At 45.2% G+C, this 20,945-nt stretch overlaps 1 protein-coding gene across 1 annotated transcript in view; it reads right to left on the reverse strand.

The window, feature by feature from the left end:
- Positions 1–4,434: 4,434 nt before the first annotated feature.
- Positions 4,435–20,945, reverse strand: part of LOC130298364 (uncharacterized) — a 34,527-nt gene continuing 18,016 nt past the window's right edge. Inside the window, exon 3 of the mRNA XM_056551296.1 lies at positions 4,435–4,885. Coding sequence (XP_056407271.1) covers positions 4,435–4,885 — 451 coding nt within the window. The remainder of the gene's footprint in view (positions 4,886–20,945) is intronic.

Here is a 20,945-nt window from a genome sequence, read left to right on the forward strand (position 1 = left end):
CCTTAAGGACACATGACGTACTGGAACGTCATGTGTCCACTCCCGATCTATAACGCGGGGCCACGGCGTGGCCCCGCGTCATAGCGGTTCGGGCCCGGCCTCTAACAACGGCCAGGACCCGTGGCTAATAGCGCGCGGCATTGATCGCTGTGCCGCGCGCTATTAACCCTTTAGACGCGGCGTTCAAAGTTGAACGCCGCGTCTAAAGTGAAACCGAAACCATGCCGGCTAGCTCAGTGGGCTGTTCGGGATAGCCGCGGTGAAATCGCGGCATCCCGAACAGCTGACAGGACAGCGGGAGGGCCCCTACCTGCCTCCTCGCTGTCCGATCGCCGAATGACTGCTCAGTGCCTGAGATCCAGGCATGAGCAGTCATGCGGCAGAATCATCGATCACTGGTTTCTTATGAGAAACCAGTGATCAATGTAAAAGATCAGTGTGTGCAGTGTTATAGGTCCCTATGGGACCTATAACACTGCAAAAAAAAAGTGCAAAAAAAAAGTGAATAAACATCATTTAACCCCTTCCCTATTAAAAGTTTGAATCACCCCCCTTTTCCCATAAAAGAAAAAACACAGTGTAAATAAAAATAAACATAAATGGTATCGCCGCGTGCGGAAATGTCCGAATTATAAAAATATATCGTTAATTAAACCGCACGGTCAATGACGTGCGCGCAAAAAAATTCCAAAGTCCAAAATAGTGCATTTTTGGTCACTTTCTATATCATGAAAAAATGAATAAAAAGCGATCAATAAGTCCTATCAATGCAAAAATGATACCGTTAAAAACTTCAGATCACGGCGCAAAAAATGAGCCCTTCTACCGCCCCATACACGGAAAAATAAAAAAGTTATAGGGGTCAGAAGATGACAATTTTAAACGTATAAATTTTTCTGCATGAAGTTATGATTTTTTCCAGAAGTGCGACAAATTCAAACCTGTATAAGTAGGGTATCATTTTAATCATATGGACCTACAGAATAAAGGTAAGGTGTCATTTTTACCGAAAAATGTACTACGTAGAAACGGAAGCCCCCAAAAGTTACAAAATGGCGATTTTTTTTTCAATTTTGTCTCACAATGATTTTTTTTCCCGTTTCACCGTAGATTTTTGGGCACAATGACTGACGTCATTACAAAGTAGAATTGGTGGTGCAAAAAATAAGCCATCATATGGATTTTTAGGTGCAAAATTGAAAGAGTTATGATTTTTTAAAGGCAAGGAGCAAAAAACGAAAATGCAAAAACGGAAAACCCCCCGGTCCTTAAGGGGTTAAACTACATACTCACTGATAAATAGATATAGTGCATTGCGTTTTTTACCGTTTTATCCTTTTTTTTTTTCCTTGCTCATCAACCTCGGTAGCGGTGCCCCGTGGAAATTTTTTTTCCAAGGTGTGCCCCGACCCGAAAAAGGTTGGGAAACACTGGTATATACATACATTCATATATATGGGATACAATACAGGAATATGGGTGCACTACTGTGGTAGATGTAAACAATACATTGGCTATCCCTCAACACTGATGTTAAAATAGAGACATTCGCCAGTGTATCCTTATATGAAGGACACACCAGAGCCCGCACACCAACGCCAAGGTTTCTCAAATTGGTGCGAGACCTAACGCTAATCCTACCTGTGCTTGATAAGCAAAACAGGGGCCAGTGGGCAATTACGGCAGCATTCGGTTGACTCACAACTTCCTCCCAGATACCCTCCAGCGTGACTGAGCACACATGCAATGGGAGGAGGGAGGCAAGCTGCAAGCCCCACCTGAGTTGGCTAATATGGGTGCCTGGCCTCACAGGTGCTACCTTAATGCTGCCTTGTAGATATTCAAGGAGCATTAATGTTGGAGTTTACACACCTCCAAATATAAAATTTAAACAAACAACAAAAAACGTGGTCTCAAATGGCTGGAGGTGCTCAACCCCAAATGCGGTTGTGCATTTATACTGGGGGAGCAGATCCTGCCCTTGTAGTCTGTTGCTAGGGGCGATCCCCAGCATAAAAATGCATACAATGGAGGATGCCTGCAGCGGACTACAAGTGCCACAAGTGTGGTCAGTATATAGTATACATTCATATATATAGGGGTCAGTATATAGTATACATTCATATATATGGGGGTCAGTATATAGTATACATTCATATATATAGGGGTCAGTATATAGTATACATTCATATATATGGGGGTCAGTATATAGTATACATTCATATATATGGGGGTCAGTATATAGTATACATTCATATATATGGGGTCAGTATATAGTATACATTCATATATATGGGGGTCAGAATATAGTATACATTCATATATGGGGTCAGTATATATTATACATTCATATATATGGGGGTCAGTATATAGTATACATTCATATATATGGGGTCAGTATATAGTATACATTCATATATATGGGGGTCAGTATATAGTATACATTCATATATATGGGGTCAGTATATAGTATACATTCATATATATGGGGGTCAGTATATAGTATACATTCATATATATGGGGGTCAGTATATAGTATACATTCATATATATGGGGTCAGTATATAGTATACATTCACATATATAGGGGTCAGTATATAGTATACATTCATATATATGTGGGTCAGTATATAGTATACATTCATATATATGGGGTCAGTATATAGTATACATTCATATATATGGGGGTCAGTATATAGTATACATTCATATATATGGGGGTCAGTATATAGTATACATTCATATATATGGGGGTCAGTATATAGTATACATTCATGTGTGGTCAGTATATAGTATACATTAATATATATGGGGGTCAGTATATAGTATACATTCATATATATGGGGGTCAGTATATAGTATACATTCATGTGTGGTCAGTATATAGTATACATTCATATATGGGGGGCAGTATATAGTATACATTCATATATATGGGGATCAGTATATAGTATACATTCATATATATGTGGTCAGTATATAGTATACATTCATATATATGGGGGTCAGTATATAGTATACATTCAAATATGGGGGTCAGTATATAGTATACATTCATATATATGGGGGTCAGTATATAGTATACGTTCATATATATGGGGATCAGTATATAGTATACATTCATATATATGGGGGTCAGTATATAGTATACATTCATATATATGGGGGTCAGTATATAGTATACATTCATATATATGGGGGTCGGTATTTAGTATACATTCATATATATGGGGGTCAGCATATAGTATACATTCATATATATGGGGTCAGTATATAGTATACATTCATATATTTGGGGGTCAGTTTATAGTATAAATTCATTTGTGGGGACAAGTATATTTTTATGTGGGGTCATTATTAGTGTTGAGCGGCATAGGCCATATTCGAATTCGCGATATTTCGCGAGTATATGGACGAATATTCGTCATATATTCACTTAATTTGCATATTCGTAATATTCGCGTTATATTTTCGCATAAGCAAAAATTAGCATAAACAAAAATTTGCATGGGCGAAAGTTACCATATGTAAAAAATTAGCATAAACGAAAATTTGCATATGCAAATTTTCCCATATGCGAAAATTTGTACGCCAGTCTCACACAGCAGTATTAGAGCCTTCTTTACACCACGCAAGCTGGAAGCAGAGAGGGATGATCACTGTGATGTGTACTGTGGGGGAAAAAAACAATATTCGTAATTTCGAATATATAGTGCTATATTGGTGAATATTCGCGAATTCGCGCATTGCGAATATTTGCGAGCAACGCTAGTGTTGACCACCAGACGAAGGGGCAGCCGACACGCCCCCTCAAAAAAAGCGCTATGGCAGAGCCAGAGATATCCAAAGGCAGCGCTGCATCAGTCCCCCAAAAAATGTGAGTTCCTGGATTTAAATATCTATATTCAGGATGGCTGTTCGCATACTGCCAACTATTTTAAGGAGGTGGATGCAAACAGATACCTCGACTTTAACAGTTGCCATCTTAAATAACGGAAGAAGAACATTCCATTCGGTCAAATGAAAAGAATCCGAAGGAATTGTTCTTCCACACAAAAATACCTACAACAACTAGAGAACCTGGAGGATCGTTTTAAACTAAAAGAGTATCCCAAACCCCTTATACAAGGAGCACGCCAGAGAGTGGACGAATTAGAACAAAGTGCTTGCTTGAAAAATAATAAACAGGGTAATGCAGAGGGGGGTTATAATGATGAATTTGATTCTGTTTTTCTAACTAGGTATTACACTTCACACACCAATATTTTTTTTACATTTTTTTATTTTTTTTTGTATAGGTAATATCACCAGCTCATATTATTGTGTCATGATTACTGGCACCATATGTAGTCCCCCAGTTATTCTTCTTTAGATGTTTTCCGTGTCCTGTGCAGTATCTCTCCCAGAAGTCCACTTGATGGCCCCCGTGGTGGTCTACACCCCGAAGTCATCAATTTTTACTCTAAGAGAGAGTGTGCAGCTGTTTCTGGAGACGGTCAACAATAACCTCTGCATGGTGGAATAATAGGTCACGATGTTTATCAGGATCAGTAGAAGCATCACCCACTCGATGATTATGATGGGTATTTCACGGATCTCGTCCCAGTCTTCATCATTATGGAATAATTCCTTTAATGTTTCATATCCAAAATAGAAAACTACACAGACAAAAGTCAGGCCACAGCAGGTGCATCTACTATGGTGGATGACTTTTTTTGCTCCTGGTAATTTATACATCTGGATGGACTGCCCAAGGTAGTATAAGGCTTCACATGTAATGGAAATTATCGTGCTGACAAAGTGTATCCTGGGATATTCTTCGGGGGACAATACATGCATAACAGCTGTGGAAAAACAGGAGGCCCACACAATGGCCAGCAGGATCCTCTGGATGAGGACCTGATGACCCCTGAACTCTTCAGTATGCATAACCATATACTTATAAATAAGAAAGGTTAGTACCAAAGTGCCAATGGACGTCCCTATGAATCCAATTCTGAATAATATGCTTTCGGGAAAGACATTTCCCACGTCACTGTGAAGGAAAAGAAACCAATGTTATTATGGATATTTCCTCACTCCCAACCCATGAAATAAGAATCATGTGCTTGTTTATCTTACCTGATGCTCATCAGTGGCGAGGCTGCATGGCCGAGGACGACCGTCATGATGTAGCTGGTGGCAAGCCAGGCCGCACACCAAAACGCCAACAGGAGGGGGACGAACCCCAGTCCTTTTAGCTCCATTTCAGACAAGTAGAAAAAGAAGACGCTAATCTCACTATTCTCACTAATCGCACTGGAACAGACTGAAGGCTCGGGCGGCTGTCAGTGGGATGTCAGGCCTCCAGCTGTCTATGACATCACATGTGACATGTCAGAATGACTGCTTGTTTCTTTGAGCTGCCATGATTTAGTATCTGCTATAGACAGAACCTGATGTTTTTACTATGGACCTTACAGACCTCAGAACCCAAGTAATTAGTGCAGGGGCTCCATTTTGATCATCTCATATTTCACATTATTTGAGTTCCAGGGCTCAGATACATTTGCACCCTCTATAGCAGTGGTCTTCAAGCTGTGAACCCCCAACCGCTGCAGAACCACAACTCCCAGCATGCCCAGACAGCAACTTCGCATAAGGAAATAGTCTAATTAAACTTTTCTTATATATAGAATCCCTGAAATCTCCAATCTCTCCTTTTATTGCTTTATGATCTGTGTTACTTATTTGTAAAAAACAATGTTTCTGATTGTCTTCCCCCCACACACTTATGGGCTATCTCTTCAAACGACTTTATTTGACCTAAAGCGTATAATTGATTTACATAAATAAGCCCCTTTTCATCCAAAAGAGTGAATCTTTAATTTTAAGGAACTCTTTAAGTGCTTTATTCGACCATAATGAAGTAAAGTCAAAACTCCATGTGATTTAAAAAATAAATTTAAGTTCCCCCCATACTTAATTATCTAGATATGCATGGGTGTAGTGAGTATCCCAGCTTCCAAAATCTCAAAAATATCCTTCATTTTTCAGAGGCTTTTTCAAAAATGAAAGAAGCGATCTGATTGGTTGCTATGGGCAACTCAGAAACTTTTCCTCTGGACAGGTTTTGATAAATCTCCCTCTATGGGGGAGATTCATCAAGACCAGTGTAGAGGAAGAGTTGTGCAGTTGCCCATAGCAACCAATCAGATTGCTTCTTTCATTTTTCACAATGCCTTTGCAAAATGAAAGAAGCGATCTGATTGGTTGCTATGGGCAACTCAGCATATTTTCCTGGAAAAGTTTCTGAGTTGCCCATAGCAACCAATCAGATTACTTCCTTCATTTTTCAGAGACTTTTTCAAAAATGAAAGAAGCGATCTGATTGGTTGCTATGGGCAACTCAGCAGCTTTCCCCATAGACCACAATGGGCCTACTGGTTTCAATGGGCAAAAAATCAGAGTTAATGCACTAGACACAGTTCTCTATACCATTAACCCCTTCCCGACCTATGACATACCTGTACGTCATGGGTGGCAAGGTGTTCCCGACCCATGACATACAGGTACGTCATGAACATTTTTGCCGCTACTCGCGGCATCCCGCAGCGCCCGGTAAGATGGTGGCTATCACTGATAGCCAGCCATCTTACCATGCAACCACGGGGGGTTTCATCCCCCACCCCCCCCCCAGCGATCGCTGCTATCAGCTGGTCAAATCTGACTAGCTAATAGCAGCGTTTCGCTATCAGAATATTTAGCAGCGCGGTGTGTAAGTCCCGATCACGGGGATCGGGACACACACCGCTCTGCTAAGTGTCCCTTACCCATCCCCCGGTATCACTTACCCGACCATGCGGTGTCCCGAGTGGTCCCGTTGCGAGCGACGTCCTCCAGGCGGTCCCGGCGGCGCTGCGTCCCGGAGGTGAGTTTCCGGCAGCAGTGCGGCATCTTCATTGGCAGCAGTGAGATCGCCGTAAAGCGATCTCACTGCTGCCTCTGGGAGTTTCAAAACGGCAACTCCCAGCATGCCCAGACAGCCTTTGTAACAGCCTTTGTAGTTTTGTAACATCTGGAGGTCCACAGTTTGGAGACCACTGTATAATGGTCTCCAATCTGTGCTGTTCCAGATGTTGCAAAACTACAACTCCCAGCATGCTCAGTCTGTTCAGGCATGCTGGGAGTTGTAGTTCTCTAACATCTGGAAGAGCATAGATTGGAGACCATTATACAGTGGTCTCCAAACTGTGGACCTCCAGATATTGCAAAACTACAACTCCCAGCATGCCCAGACTGCCCAAGCATGCTGGAAGTTGTAGTTCGGCAACATCTGATCCTTCAGATATTGCCGAACTACAACTTCCAGCATGCTTGGGCAGTCTGGGCATGCTGGGAGTTGTAGTTTTGCAACAACTGGAGGCACACTAGTTGGGAAACATTGTCCGTTTCCTACCTCAGTGCCTCCAGCTGTTTCAATTGTTGCAAAACTATAACTCCCAGCATGCACTGACAGACCATGCATGCTGGGAGTTGTAGTTTTGCAACAGCTGGAGGCACACTGGTTTGGAAACGCTAAGTTTGGTTGCAAAACACTTGAAAGTTTATTACTTAACTTAGTGTTTCCAAACCAGTGTGCCTCCAGCTGTTGCAAAACTACAACTCCCAGCATGCACGGACAGCCAAAGGGCATGCTCGGAGTTTGCAACAGCTGGATGTTTGCCCCCTCCCCCCAATGTGAATGTACAGGGTACACTCACATGGGCGGAGGTTTACAGTGAGTGCTGCAAGTTTGAGATGGCGCAAAATTTGCGCTGCAGCTCAAACTCCCAGCGGCAAACTTGCTGTGAACCTCTGCCCATGTGACTGTACCCTAAAAACACTACACTACACTAACACTAACCTAAAATAAAAAGTAAAAAACACTACATATACACATTATCCCTACACAGCCCCCCTCCCCCCAAAAAATGAAAAACGTCTGGTACGCTACTGTTTCCAAAACGGAGCCTCCAGCTGTTGCAAAATAATAACTCCCAGTATTGCCGGACAGCCATTGACTGTCCAGGCATGCTGGGAGTTTTGCAACAGCTGGAGGCACCCTGTTTGGGAATCATTGGCATAGAATACCCCTATGTCCACCCCTATGCAAATCCCTAATTCAGGCCTCAAATGCGCATGGCGCTCTCTCACTTTGGAGCCCTGTCGTATTTCAGGGCAACAGTTTTGGGACACATATGGGGTATTGCCGTACTCGGGAGAAATTGCCTTACAAATTTTGGGGGGCTTTTTCTTCTTTAACCCCTTATGAAAAGGTGAAGTTGGGGTCTACACCAGCATGTTAGTGTAAAAAAATAATTTTTTTACTTTGACATGCTGGTGTTGCCCTATACTTTTCATTTTCACAAGAGGTAAAAGGGGAAAAAAGATCCTCTAAATTTGTAATGCAATTTCTCCCGAGTATGGAGATACCCCATATGTGCGTGCAAAGTGCTCTGGGGGCGCACAACAAGGCTCAGAAGGGAGAGTGCACCATGTACATTTGAGGCGATTTGCACAGGGGTGGCTGATTGTTACAGCAGTTCTCGGAATCAGAATGATAAGTAAAAGCATTCCAGAGTTATTAATGTTTAAAGTGACAGTGGTCAGATTTTCAAAAAATGCCCAGGACCTGAAGGTGAAAATGGGCTGGGTCATGAAGGGGTTAAAGGGGTACTCTGGTGAAAACCTTTTTTTTCTTTTAAATCAACTGGCTCCGGAAAGTTAAACAGATTTGTAAATTACTTCTATTAAAAAATCGTAATCTTTCCTGTACTTATTAGCTGCTGAATACTACAGAGGAAATTATTTTCTTTTTGGAATGCTCTCTGATGACATCACGAGCACAGTGCTCTCTGCTGACGTTATAATAATAATAATAATAATAAGTCTTTATTTATTGTTGTCCTTAGTGGGATTTGAACCCTCTCCAGCTCCACTATATCTTTCTTGTACACTGGTGCTCAGTACTGTACACAGTACTCTATGTGAGGACTGACTAGTGATTTGTACAGCGGTAGCATTATTTCCTTGTCGTCGGCATCTATGCCCCTATTGATGTACCCCATGATTTTATTAGCCTTGGCAGCAGCTGCCCGACACTGGTCACTACAGCTAAGTTTACTGTTACCTAAGGCTCCTAAGTCCTTTTCCATGTCAGTCGTCCTAAGTGTTCTTCCATTTAATACATAATCCCAGCTCGGATTTTTGCATTACCTTACATTTATCAGTGTTGAACCTCATCTGCCACTTCCCAGCCCAAACCTCCAACCTATCCAGATCCATTTGTAACAGTGCACTGTCCTCTATAGTGTTTACCACTTTACAGAGTTTGGTGTCATCTGCAAAGATTGCTACTTTACTATTCAACCCCTCTGCAAGGTCATTCATGAATATATTAAATAGGACAGGACCCAAGACGGACCCCTGTGGTACCCCACTAGTAACAGTCACCCAATCAGAATAAGTACCATTAATAAACACCCTCTGTTTCCTATCATTGAGCCAGTTACTTACCCACTTGCGCACATTCTCCCCCAGCCCAAACCTTCTCATTTTATGCACCAACCTTTTATGTGGAACCGTATCAAATGCTTTGGAAAAATCCAGATATACGACATCCAGCGATTGCCCCTGGTCCAGTCTTGTGCTCACCTCCTCATAAAAGCTGATCAGGTTAGTTTGACAGGATCAATCCCTCATAAATCCATGCTGATACAGGGTCATACATTTATTTTTATCAAGATATTCCAAAATAGCTGTTACGCCTAGCGCTCCGGGTCCCCGCTCCTCCCCGGAGCGCTCACGGCGTCTTTCTCCCTGCAGCGCCCCGGTCAGTCCCGCTGACCGGGAGCGCTGCACTGTTTTGGCCGTTGGGGATGCGATTCGCACAGCGGGACGCGCCCGCTCGCGAATCGCATCCCAGGTCACTTACCCGTCCCGGTCCCCTGCTGTCATGTGCTGGCGCGCGCGGCTCCGCTCTCTAGGGCGCGCGCGCGCCAGCTCTCTGAGACTTAAAGGGCCAGTGCACCAATGATTGGTGCCTGGCCCAATTAGCTTAATTGGCTCCCACCTGCTCCCTGGCTATATCTAGTCTCCTCCCTTGCACTCCCTTGCCGGATCTTGTTGCCTTGTGCCAGTGAAAGCGTTTAGTGTGTCCAAAGCCTGTGTACCTGAACTTCTGCTACCCATCCTGACTACGAACCTTGCCGCCTGCCCCCGACCTTCTGCTACGTCTGACCTTGCTTCTGCCTACTCCCTTGTACCGCGCCTATCTTCAGCAGCCAGAGAGGTGAGCCGTTGCTAGTGGATACGACCTGGTCACTACCGCCGCAGCAAGACCATCCCGCTTTGCGGCGGGCTCTGGTGAAAACCAGTAGTGGCTTAGAACCGGTCCACTAGCACGGTCCACGCCAATCCCTCTCTGGCACAGAGGATCCACTACCTGGAAGCCGAATCGTGACAGTAGATCCGGCCATGGATCCCGCTGAGGTGCCGCTGCCAAGTCTCGCTGATCTTCCCACGGTGGTCGCTCAGCAATCGCAGCAGATTGCCCAACAGGGACAGCAGCTGTCGCAGTTGACCGCCATGTTACAGCAAATTCTGCCTCTGCTACAGCAGCAACCATCTCCTCCGCCAGCTCCTGCACCTCCTCCGCAGCGAGTGGCCGCTCCTAACCTCCGCTTGTCCCTGCCGGACAAATTTGATGGGGACTCCAGACTCTGCCGTGGATTTTTGTCTCAGTGTTCCCTGCATATGGAGATGTTGTCAGACTTGTTTCCTACTGAACGGTCTAAGGTGGCATTCGTAGTAAGTCTTCTTTCAGGAAAGGCCTTGTCTTGGGCCACACCGCTCTGGGACCGCAATGATCCTGCCACAGCCACAGTCCAGTCCTTCTTTGCTGAAGTCCGAAGTGTCTTTGAGGAACCTGCCCGAGCCTCTTCTGCTGAGACTGCCTTGCTGAACCTGGTCCAGGGTAATTCTTCCGTTGGCGAGTACGCCATACAATTCCGTACTTTTGCTTCTGAACTATCCTGGAATAATGAGGCTCTCTGCGCGACCTTTAAAAAAGGCCTATCCAGTCGCATCAAGGATGTGCTGGCCGCACGAGAGATTCCTGCCAACCTCCAAGAACTCATCCATTTGGCTACCCGCATTGACATGCGTTTTTCTGAGCGACACCAAGAGCTCCGCCAGGAAAAAGACTTAGATCTCTGGGCACCTCTCCCACAGCATCCTTTGCAGTCTTCGCCTGGGCCTCCCGCCGAGGAGGCCATGCAAGTGGATCGGTCTCGCCTGACCCAGGAAGAGAGGAATCGCCGTAGAGAAGAAAATCTCTGTCTGTACTGTGCCAGTACTGAGCATTTCTTGGTGGATTGCCCTATCCGTCCTCCACGCCTGGGAAACGCACGCACGCACCCAGCTCACGTGGGTGTGGCATCTTTTGCTTCTAAGTCTTCTTCTCCACGTCTCACGGTGCCCGTGCGGATTTCCTCTACAGCCAACTCCTCCATCTCAGCCGTGGCCTGCTTGGACTCTGGTGCCTCCGGGAATTTTATGTTGGAGTCCTTTGTTAATAGATTCAGCATCCCGGTGACCCGTCTCGTCAAACCGCTCTACATTTCCGCGGTCAACGGAGCCAGATTGGACTGCACCGTGCGTTACCGCACAGAACCCCTCCTGATGTCTATCGGACCTCACCACGAAAGGATTGAGTTCTTCATTCTCCCCAACTGTACCTCTGAGGTCCTCCTCGGTCTGCCTTGGCTCCGGCTTCATTCCCCCACCATTGATTGGACCACCGGGGAGATCAGGAACTGGGACTCTGCCTGCCACAGGAAGTGTCTCTCCCCCCCTCCCAGTCCCATCAGGCAAGCCTCTGTGCCTCCCCATGGCCCCCGTCCTGGTGTCACACTGCCCCGTGCCAGGCCTCGCCCTCTGCCCTCCCTCCCCATTCCCACTCCTGCTGTACTGCCTGCCGTTGAGGAAACCCTCCATTCTTTCCCGGTGTCCTCATCCCAGGGGAGGCAGTTACCGGACAAAGAGAAGGGGAGACCTAAGGGGGGGGGTACTGTTACGCCTAGCGCTCCGGGTCCCCGCTCCTCCCCGGAGCGCTCACGGCGTCTTTCTCCCTGCAGCGCCCCGGTCAGTCCCGCTGACCGGGAGCGCTGCACTGTTTTGGCCGTTGGGGATGCGATTCGCACAGCGGGACGCGCCCGCTCGCGAATCGCATCCCAGGTCACTTACCCGTCCCGGTCCCCTGCTGTCATGTGCTGGCGCGCGCGGCTCCGCTCTCTAGGGCGCGCGCGCGCCAGCTCTCTGAGACTTAAAGGGCCAGTGCACCAATGATTGGTGCCTGGCCCAATTAGCTTAATTGGCTCCCACCTGCTCCCTGGCTATATCTAGTCTCCTCCCTTGCACTCCCTTGCCGGATCTTGTTGCCTTGTGCCAGTGAAAGCGTTTAGTGTGTCCAAAGCCTGTGTACCTGAACTTCTGCTACCCATCCTGACTACGAACCTTGCCGCCTGCCCCCGACCTTCTGCTACGTCTGACCTTGCTTCTGCCTACTCCCTTGTACCGCGCCTATCTTCAGCAGCCAGAGAGGTGAGCCGTTGCTAGTGGATACGACCTGGTCACTACCGCCGCAGCAAGACCATCCCGCTTTGCGGCGGGCTCTGGTGAAAACCAGTAGTGGCTTAGAACCGGTCCACTAGCACGGTCCACGCCAATCCCTCTCTGGCACAGAGGATCCACTACCTGGAAGCCGAATCGTGACAATAGCATCTCTTAGGAAACCCTCAAACAATTTACCGAGGTTAAACTAACAGGTCTATAATTCCCGGGGTCACCTTTTGACCCCTTCTTAAATATTGGCACCACATTTGCCATGCGCCAGTCCTGGGGAACAGTCCCTGTCACTATAGAGTCCCTGAATATTAAAAATTGGGGTCTGTCTATTACATTACTTTTTTTTTATATTTTTTTTTATTTTAATATTAAACAATTACAAAAATACATTGTACAAATCCGATAAAACAACATCACCAATCGGAAGAAAAGCAAAAGCCATAGAAGCCAAATCCATACTTGTTTACATCCAAGAGTATGTCTAATCAAATTTGCCCATCTTACCAATAGCTCCCAGCAGTATAAACTCTATCGTACGAGGTACCTTCACAGGGATTTTACTTTCTACCTCTTTTATTACAGATTCCCAGAAAACAGATATCTTCTCACACGACCAAAAACTATGTAAATAGTCCGCCTCTTCCAAACCACATTTAACACACTGTGAAGTGATTCTCACCCCTATCCTATGTAAATGAAGCGCGGAATAGTGGGTCTTGTGTAATATCTTAAATTGTGTAATTTTATGTTCCATATTACGAGAAACCTTGCTTATATTTTGGGCCATAATGTCCCAATCTTCCTCAGACACAGTACCCACTATTCCGGACCATTTGTCTTTAATTCTGTCGATCCCCCTTACTCCAATAATCTTATTTAATTTCTTATACAAAATTGATATTCCTTTTTTTTTTAAAGTGCTCTATTTGAGTTAGTGCTTCTATGAAATTGTGTTTCTGTGCTACATATATCTCCTTATCTATCGTGTTATGGACTGCATGACTAACTTGCCAATAGTACAGCCAATTGTTATCACTAATATCATACCCCCTTTTTATGTGCTCAAATGAAAAGAGTTGTCCTTTATCAAATAATTGTTCCAGTCGTTTTATACCCTTACTATCCCAAAAAGTTGACTCACACTTCACCAATTCTTTAAATTTATTGTTACCCCATAGGGGTGTGAACCCAAAACTATTTCCTACATGTAATTCTCCCTTTAATCTTTCCCATACTTTCCTATATTTATACAATAACATCGTGTTATTTGACCCACTCTCCTCATAATCATCTAATTCCAACACCTCATATATGTTCACTTTCTCCTTATCTACTACAATCTTCTCCAGATATCAAAAATTTCTCCAATTCACGATTCGTACCAACTGCGCGGCCATGTAATAAACAAAGAAATTGGGCATATCCAATCCCCCCCCTATCTCCAGGGGCCATAAAATATCTGTACTTCAGACGAACCCTTTTTCTTCCCCATAACAATCTACCCAGTATCACTTCTATCTTCCGGAACCAGCATTTGCCGATCCACACTGGCGAGGCAGCAAGAAAAAAAAGGATCTGTGGGAGGACCACCATTTTTATTATCTCCATCCTTTCTGACATAGAGAAGGGCATTTTAATCCATACTTCTACTCTCTTCGCTAAACTATTCAAAAGGGGCCGTATATTGTTAATCACAAACCTATCATTCGTGGCTGCTATTTTTACTCCCAGATAATGGAAACATTCATTTTTTTTGAACACGGATAGTCTTCCCACCGTCTCCCCCATATCTTCATCCAGGGGGAGCATAGTAGATTTACTCCAATTTATGTCCAACCCAGATAGAGGGGCAAATGCCTCGAACATCTTAATGATACGATGTATTTTTTCTTGTGGGTTAGTTACAAAAAGGAGGATATCATCTACAAATAACAAGATCTTACTCTTCTCTCCATTTACTCCAAATCCCTCATAAACATCATTATCTCTTATCCAAGCCGCTAAGGGTTCAATATAAATTAAAAATAAAAAGGGTGAGAGGGGGCAGCCCTGCCTTGTTCCTCTACTTAGTTTGAATGGGTAGGAGGGGGTTCCATCTACCACCACACTCGCCTCGGGGTTAGTGTATAGTAGCTGAATATAACTCAAAAACCTCGGGCCCACCCTAACCCTCTTCAAAACTTCCCAGAGGTATTCCCACTCCACCCTGTCAAAAGCTTTAGTAGCATCCAATGACAGAATGGAGCGGGGGCCACGGCATCCACTCTGGATTGCTTCATACACCTGGTGGATATTGTCATGAACCGTTCTTCCTGACCTAAACCCTCCCTGGTCACCGCCCACCACTACCTCCACTACTTTATCCAATCTCCTTGCCAGTGCTTTCGCTATTATCTTTATATCTGTATTAAGCAAGGAGATATGAGCCCAAATCCAAGGGATCCTTATCTTTTTTCCTAATGAGTCTAATATTAGCCTCACACATAGATTTAGGGAGAACCCCCCCCCCCCCCTCCAGGATTCATTAATGATACCCAGCAGTTTTGGAAGCAGCAGGGTTGAGTATATTCTATATATCTAGAAAGGAATGCCGTCAGACCCAGGGGATGTATTCCCTTGGATTGATGCCAATGCCTCCTCCAATTCCTGGAGGGAGATTGGGTCATCCAGGGAGTCCCTGACATCCTCTGTCAAACTCGGAATATTAATTCCCCTCAAGAATTCCGCTACCTCCGCCCTATTAATATAGCTGCCCATATAGAGATTGGAGAAAAAAGAGCCAACCATTTGGGCTATTTCTTCTCTATCTGTGGTTATGCTGCCATCCTCCCTCCTCAGAGCCATAATACCACATTCGTCGCCTTGATTTTTAAGTAATCTTGACAGTGTCTTATTTGGTTTCCCTTTCTCAAAGAAATTAAATTGCCCACTGAAGAATAGTTTATTTTGTGCCTTTTTAAGTAGATATTCTTTATATTTCTCTTGAGCTGCCTTCAGTTCTAACAGCTGTTCCCCCCACTATCCTCTTCTGTCCCTGCTTCTAATGTTGCCACTTTACTATTCAGTACTGATTCTTCCTGTGAGAATTCCTTTTTTTTTTTTATTGATTCGCCCTATATATAGGCCCCTCAAGTATGCCTTCATAGTATCCCATACCACCTGAGGGTTTGCGGACTTATGATTAATCTCCCAGAATGCCTCTATTTCCTGTCTAAACCAGTCCTGGTCGCCCACTAATTCAATCCAGTGGGGGTTGAGCCGAAAGCCCAACCTTTTCCCACCCATTACCTTACCTCCAATTTCCACCACCACTGGGCAATGGTCCGATAGGGTTTTAGCTTTATACTGCACCCTGCTGGTCCAGGTCATTGCATTCTTATCACACAGGCATAAGTCAATTCGGGAAGCGGTGTTATATGAGGTACTAAAACATGAGTACTGTCTTACTCCTGGGTTTAGTTTCCGCCACCCATCAACCCAATTCATCTCTCCACAGTATCTCGCCAATGCTGTTTCGTTCCCCCCTACATTCCTACCTAATTTGTATCTGTCCATACTAGGGTCTATTACATTGTTCAAATCTCCAACTATCCATAATGCCGAATGTGTCTTACTTTCGCTATAGCTCACGAAGTCCCTCAGAACATCCACTCTAAAAGATGGAGGAATATAAACAAAAGCCAAGATGACTGCCCTATCTTCCCATATTCCATAAAGAAATACATATCGACCATACTTATCTACCTTTGCATTCTTAGTCTCGAATGGTACCCTCCTGTGAACATATACTGATACTCCCATGGAGTAGGAAGAGAGTCTGGAGTGGTATTCTTCTTTGGCCCACTTCCTTGGAAGTATCTGCTCATCTCTTGACCTATGGGTCTCAACTAAACATATGATCGCAGGAAGGCACCTCCGAATATAATCGAAGACTGCACACTTTTTAATTCTATCCGACATACCTCGTATGTTCCAGGCTAATAATTTAAGCATAGATATATTTGCCTAAGAGAAAAAAGAAAAGAGAGAAGAAGAAGAGAGAGAAAAAAAATAAAAAAATCTTTTGATCATCCCGTGCCATCCCTCCCTCCTTTCCCTTATCCTTCCCCCCCCCCGCACCCCCCCCCTCTCCCCATAATGCACCGTACTTCTACTATGCACTCCTATCCTAGTGACACCCCAGAGAACCCCCCAACCCCTCCCCCCTCCCCCCGAGACGTAACATTATTACTCAACTAATACTTCCAACCCCTAATGCCACAGTAGTGCCTTATATTAGATGCCTTATTTATCCATCCAATCTGAGACTTCTTGTGGGGTTCCAAATATTGTTACCTTTCCCTTATGCTCAACCCGGAGTCTCGTTGGAAACAGCAGAGAGAAGGGCACCCCTGCGTTCTTTAGCCGCCTTTTTATCTCCCGAAAGGATGCCCTTTTCCTCTGGGTCTCCCAAGAGAAATCCGGATATAGAAAAATATTCTGTCCATTATACTGTAGGTCCCTCATCTCTCTTGCCCTCCTAAGGATAGTATCCCTGTCCTGGGAGGTATATAACTTAATTAGAATTGTCCTAGGGGGACCCCCCGGATGGGGAATACGCCTTGGCACCGATGAGCTCGTTCAATCCCAAACATTGGGGTAAGATGCCCTTCCCCTATCCCCTCCTTCAACCACCTACTAAGAAACTGTATGGCAGAGTTCCCCCCCCCCCTCCACCCCCTCAGGAAACCCCACCATCCCCTCAGGAAACCCCACCATCCTTATATTACAACGTCTGGATCTATCCTCAAGGTCAGTGAGCTTATCTTTAACAGATGTCCTCTCCTTTTTCAAGTCATTAACCTCCTCCTCCAAAACCTTAATCCTATTTTCTGTTTTAGGGGCTTCTTCCTCCAGTCTGGAAATCCTATCTCTCATTTTAGTCATATCGTGTCTTATCAGAGATACCTCGGTAGATACCACACCTAATTGTTTATTTATCTCCTCAATTGCACAATTGGATTTTTTCACCCCTCCCAAGATCTCCTCCAACATCTGTGTTCCCATAGGGGGCACAGACTGCCCTTCCTCAGTTTCTTCCACCTCCAAGACCGAGTACCTAGAGCCTGTTTTACTAGGGGAGAGATCCTTCTGGGTTCTAGTTTTTATACCCACAGCTGGAGACTTCCATATTTTATCCAATTTACCCATAGCCCCCTTATCTTTTTGTGGCGAGCTACCCCCTGATCTTCTGGGGTTCACCTTAGGGGCCATTTCACCCACTATTTCTCTTCACTTTATATTTGTGGGGTGTATGTATCACTACGGGGATATCACGGACCAACTTAGCAACTTTATACACCATAGGCCCCTCCCACTCGAGAATTTAAATCCCGTTATTTACAGCATACAAAAGTAAGAATTCACAGTCCCATATGGCTCTGGGGAGCGCTTAAAACCTAGGGTATCACACCCTGATCCAGAAATATCCACCACCAAATATAGCATACTAATATGCAACTACGGAATCATTAGCGTATTCACGCTCCCCCTGGTAGACAGTGCAATCACCCCCCAGAGTCACTGATCTTATTGGGTCCAGGGAGAGGTCCAATTTCATGAGAGAGGAATTCTGCTAAGACCAAGTTGTTCAATTTAGTCCATGAGTCCCGGTTTCTCCAAATCGCTAGGAGGAGTGACCAGGCAGAGAGTCAGGCATCCAATATTGTCCATTCCACATGGGGCCAGTGCAAGAGGCTGCTGCTGTTCAGAATATTGCCGGGGTATTAATCAATGGTTTCACCGGCTTCTGCACTGTTAGATATTCATCACATGTAAAGTCTGATCGTTTTACTCAGCTCCACTCTCCATCCACAAGAAAGGGTCTGGGCCAGTCTATCCAAATCCCAGCAAGGAGTAGCGGAGTTCCACACATGCCCCTCAACACGTCCGCGTCTGTCTATTACATTACTTAATTCCTTTAGAACATGGGGGTGAATGCCATCTGGACCTGGTGATTTGTCTATTTTGATATTTTGTAGGTGGCACTGTACTTCTTCCTGGGTTAGACAGGTGACCTGTACTGGGGAGTTTACCTTATCACCCTGTATTTCACCTGGCATTTCATTTTCCTCAGTGAATACAGTGGAGAAGAATTTTAGTATATTTGCTTTTTCCTGATCCCCGTTTATAATTTCTTCCTCATCATTTTTTAAAGGGCCAACACTTTCATTTTTGACCTTTTTGCTATTTATATAATTAAAGAACATTTTGGGGTTAGTTATACTCTCTTTGGCAATGAGTCTTTCTGTCTCTATTTTTGCGGCTTTTATCTGTTTTTTACATATTTCACATTTTTCTCTATAGCTTTTTAATGCTTCTTCACTGCTGTCCTGTTTTAGTAACTGAAATGCTTTATTTTAGTCATTTATTGCCCCCTTAACATTTTTATTCATCCATATTGGTTTTCTTTTATTTCTGACCCTTTTATTCCTATAAAGTATATACATCTTACAGTAAAAATTTAAGATATTTTTAAAAGTCTCCCATTTAGTGTCAGTATTGTTCTTTTTGAGGACAATATCCCATTTTATATTGTTATGGGCTTCTCTGAGTTGATCGAACTTTGCTTTTCGAAAGTTCATTGTTTTTGTGGCCCCTCGAGAGATTCCCTTATTGAAGAACAAGTTATAATGTATTACATTATGATCACTATTTCCTCGGTGTCCATCTACTTGCACATTAATTACTCTGCCAGTTTCAGTACGTTGGTAAATATTAAGTCTAGTAGGGCGCCCCCTCTGGTCAGGCCCTGCACCATTTGGGACAGATAATGGTCTTTAGCTATAGTCAGAAATCTGTTTCCTTTAAAGTCGAAGTCTGCCCAGTTCTCCATGAACCCAAACCCCTCGTTCCTACTGTCACGATGCCGGCTGGCAGGTAGTGGATCCTCTGTGCCAGAGAGGGATTGGCGTGGACCGTGCTAGTGGATCGGTTCTAAGTCACTACTGGTTTTCACCAGAGCCCGCCGCAAAGCGGGATGGTCTTGCTGCGGCGGTAGTGACCAGGTCGTATCCACTAGCAACGGCTCAACCTCTCTGACTGCTGAAGATAGGCGCGGTACAAGGGAGTAGACAGAAGCAAGGTCGGACGTAGCAGAAGGTCGGGGCAGGCAGCAAGGATCGTAGTCGGGGGCAACGGCAGGAGGTCTGGAACACAGGCTAGGAACACACAAGGAAACGCTTTCACTGGCACAATGGCAACAAGATCCGGCGAGGGAGTGAAGGGGAAGTGAGGTATAAATAGGGAGTGCACAGGTGAACACACTAATTGGAACCACTGCGCCAATCAGCGGCGCAGTGGCCCTTTAAATCGCAGAGACCCGGCGCGCGCGCGCCCTAGGGAGCGGGGCCGCGCGCGCCGGGACAGGACAGACGGAGAGCGAGTCAGGTACGGGAGCCGGGATGCGCATCGCGAGCGGGCGCTACCCGCATCGCGGATCGCATCCCGGCTGGAGACGGTATCGCAGCGCACCGGGTCAGTGGAGCTGCCCGGAGCGCTGCGGTAGCGAGAGAGAAGCGAGCGCTCCGGGGAGGAGCGGGGACCCGGAGCGCTCGGCGTAACAGTACCCCCCCCCTTGGGTCTCCCCCTCTTCTTAGAGCCTGAGAACCTGAGGAGCAGACTTTTGTCTAGGATGTTGTCCTCAGGTTCCCAGGATCTCTCTTCAGGTCCACAGCCCTCCCAATCCACCAAAAAGAACTTTTTTCCTCTGACCGTCTTGGAGGCCAGTATCTCTTTCACTGAGAAGACGTCAGAAGAACCGGAGACAGGAGTGGGAGAAACTAATTTGGGAGAGAAACGGTTGATGATGAGTGGTTTAAGAAGAGAGACATGAAAGGCATTAGGAATACGGAGAGAAGGAGGAAGAAGAAGTTTGTAAGAGACAGGATTAATTTGGCACAAGACTTTGAAGGGACCAAGATAGCGTGGACCCAGTTTGTAACTGGGGACACGAAAGCGGACATATTTAGCGGAGAGCCATACCTTGTCTCCGGGAGCAAAAATGGGGGGAGCTCTTCTTTTCTTATCGGCAAACTTTTTCATGTGAGATGAAGCCTGTAAAAGAGAAACTTGGGTCTCTTTCCATATGGTGGAAAGATCACGAGTCACTTCATCTACAGCGGGCAAACCAGAGGGCAAGGGAGTAGGGAGGGGGGGAAGAGGGTGACGGCCGTACACCACGAAAAATGGGGATTTGGAGGAAGATTCAGAGACTCTAAAGTTATACGAGAATTCGGCCCATGGTAGAAGATCTGCCC

Source organism: Hyla sarda (assembly GCF_029499605.1).
Source record: "Hyla sarda isolate aHylSar1 chromosome 2 unlocalized genomic scaffold, aHylSar1.hap1 SUPER_2_unloc_2, whole genome shotgun sequence".
NCBI lineage: Eukaryota > Metazoa > Chordata > Amphibia > Anura > Hylidae > Hyla > Hyla sarda.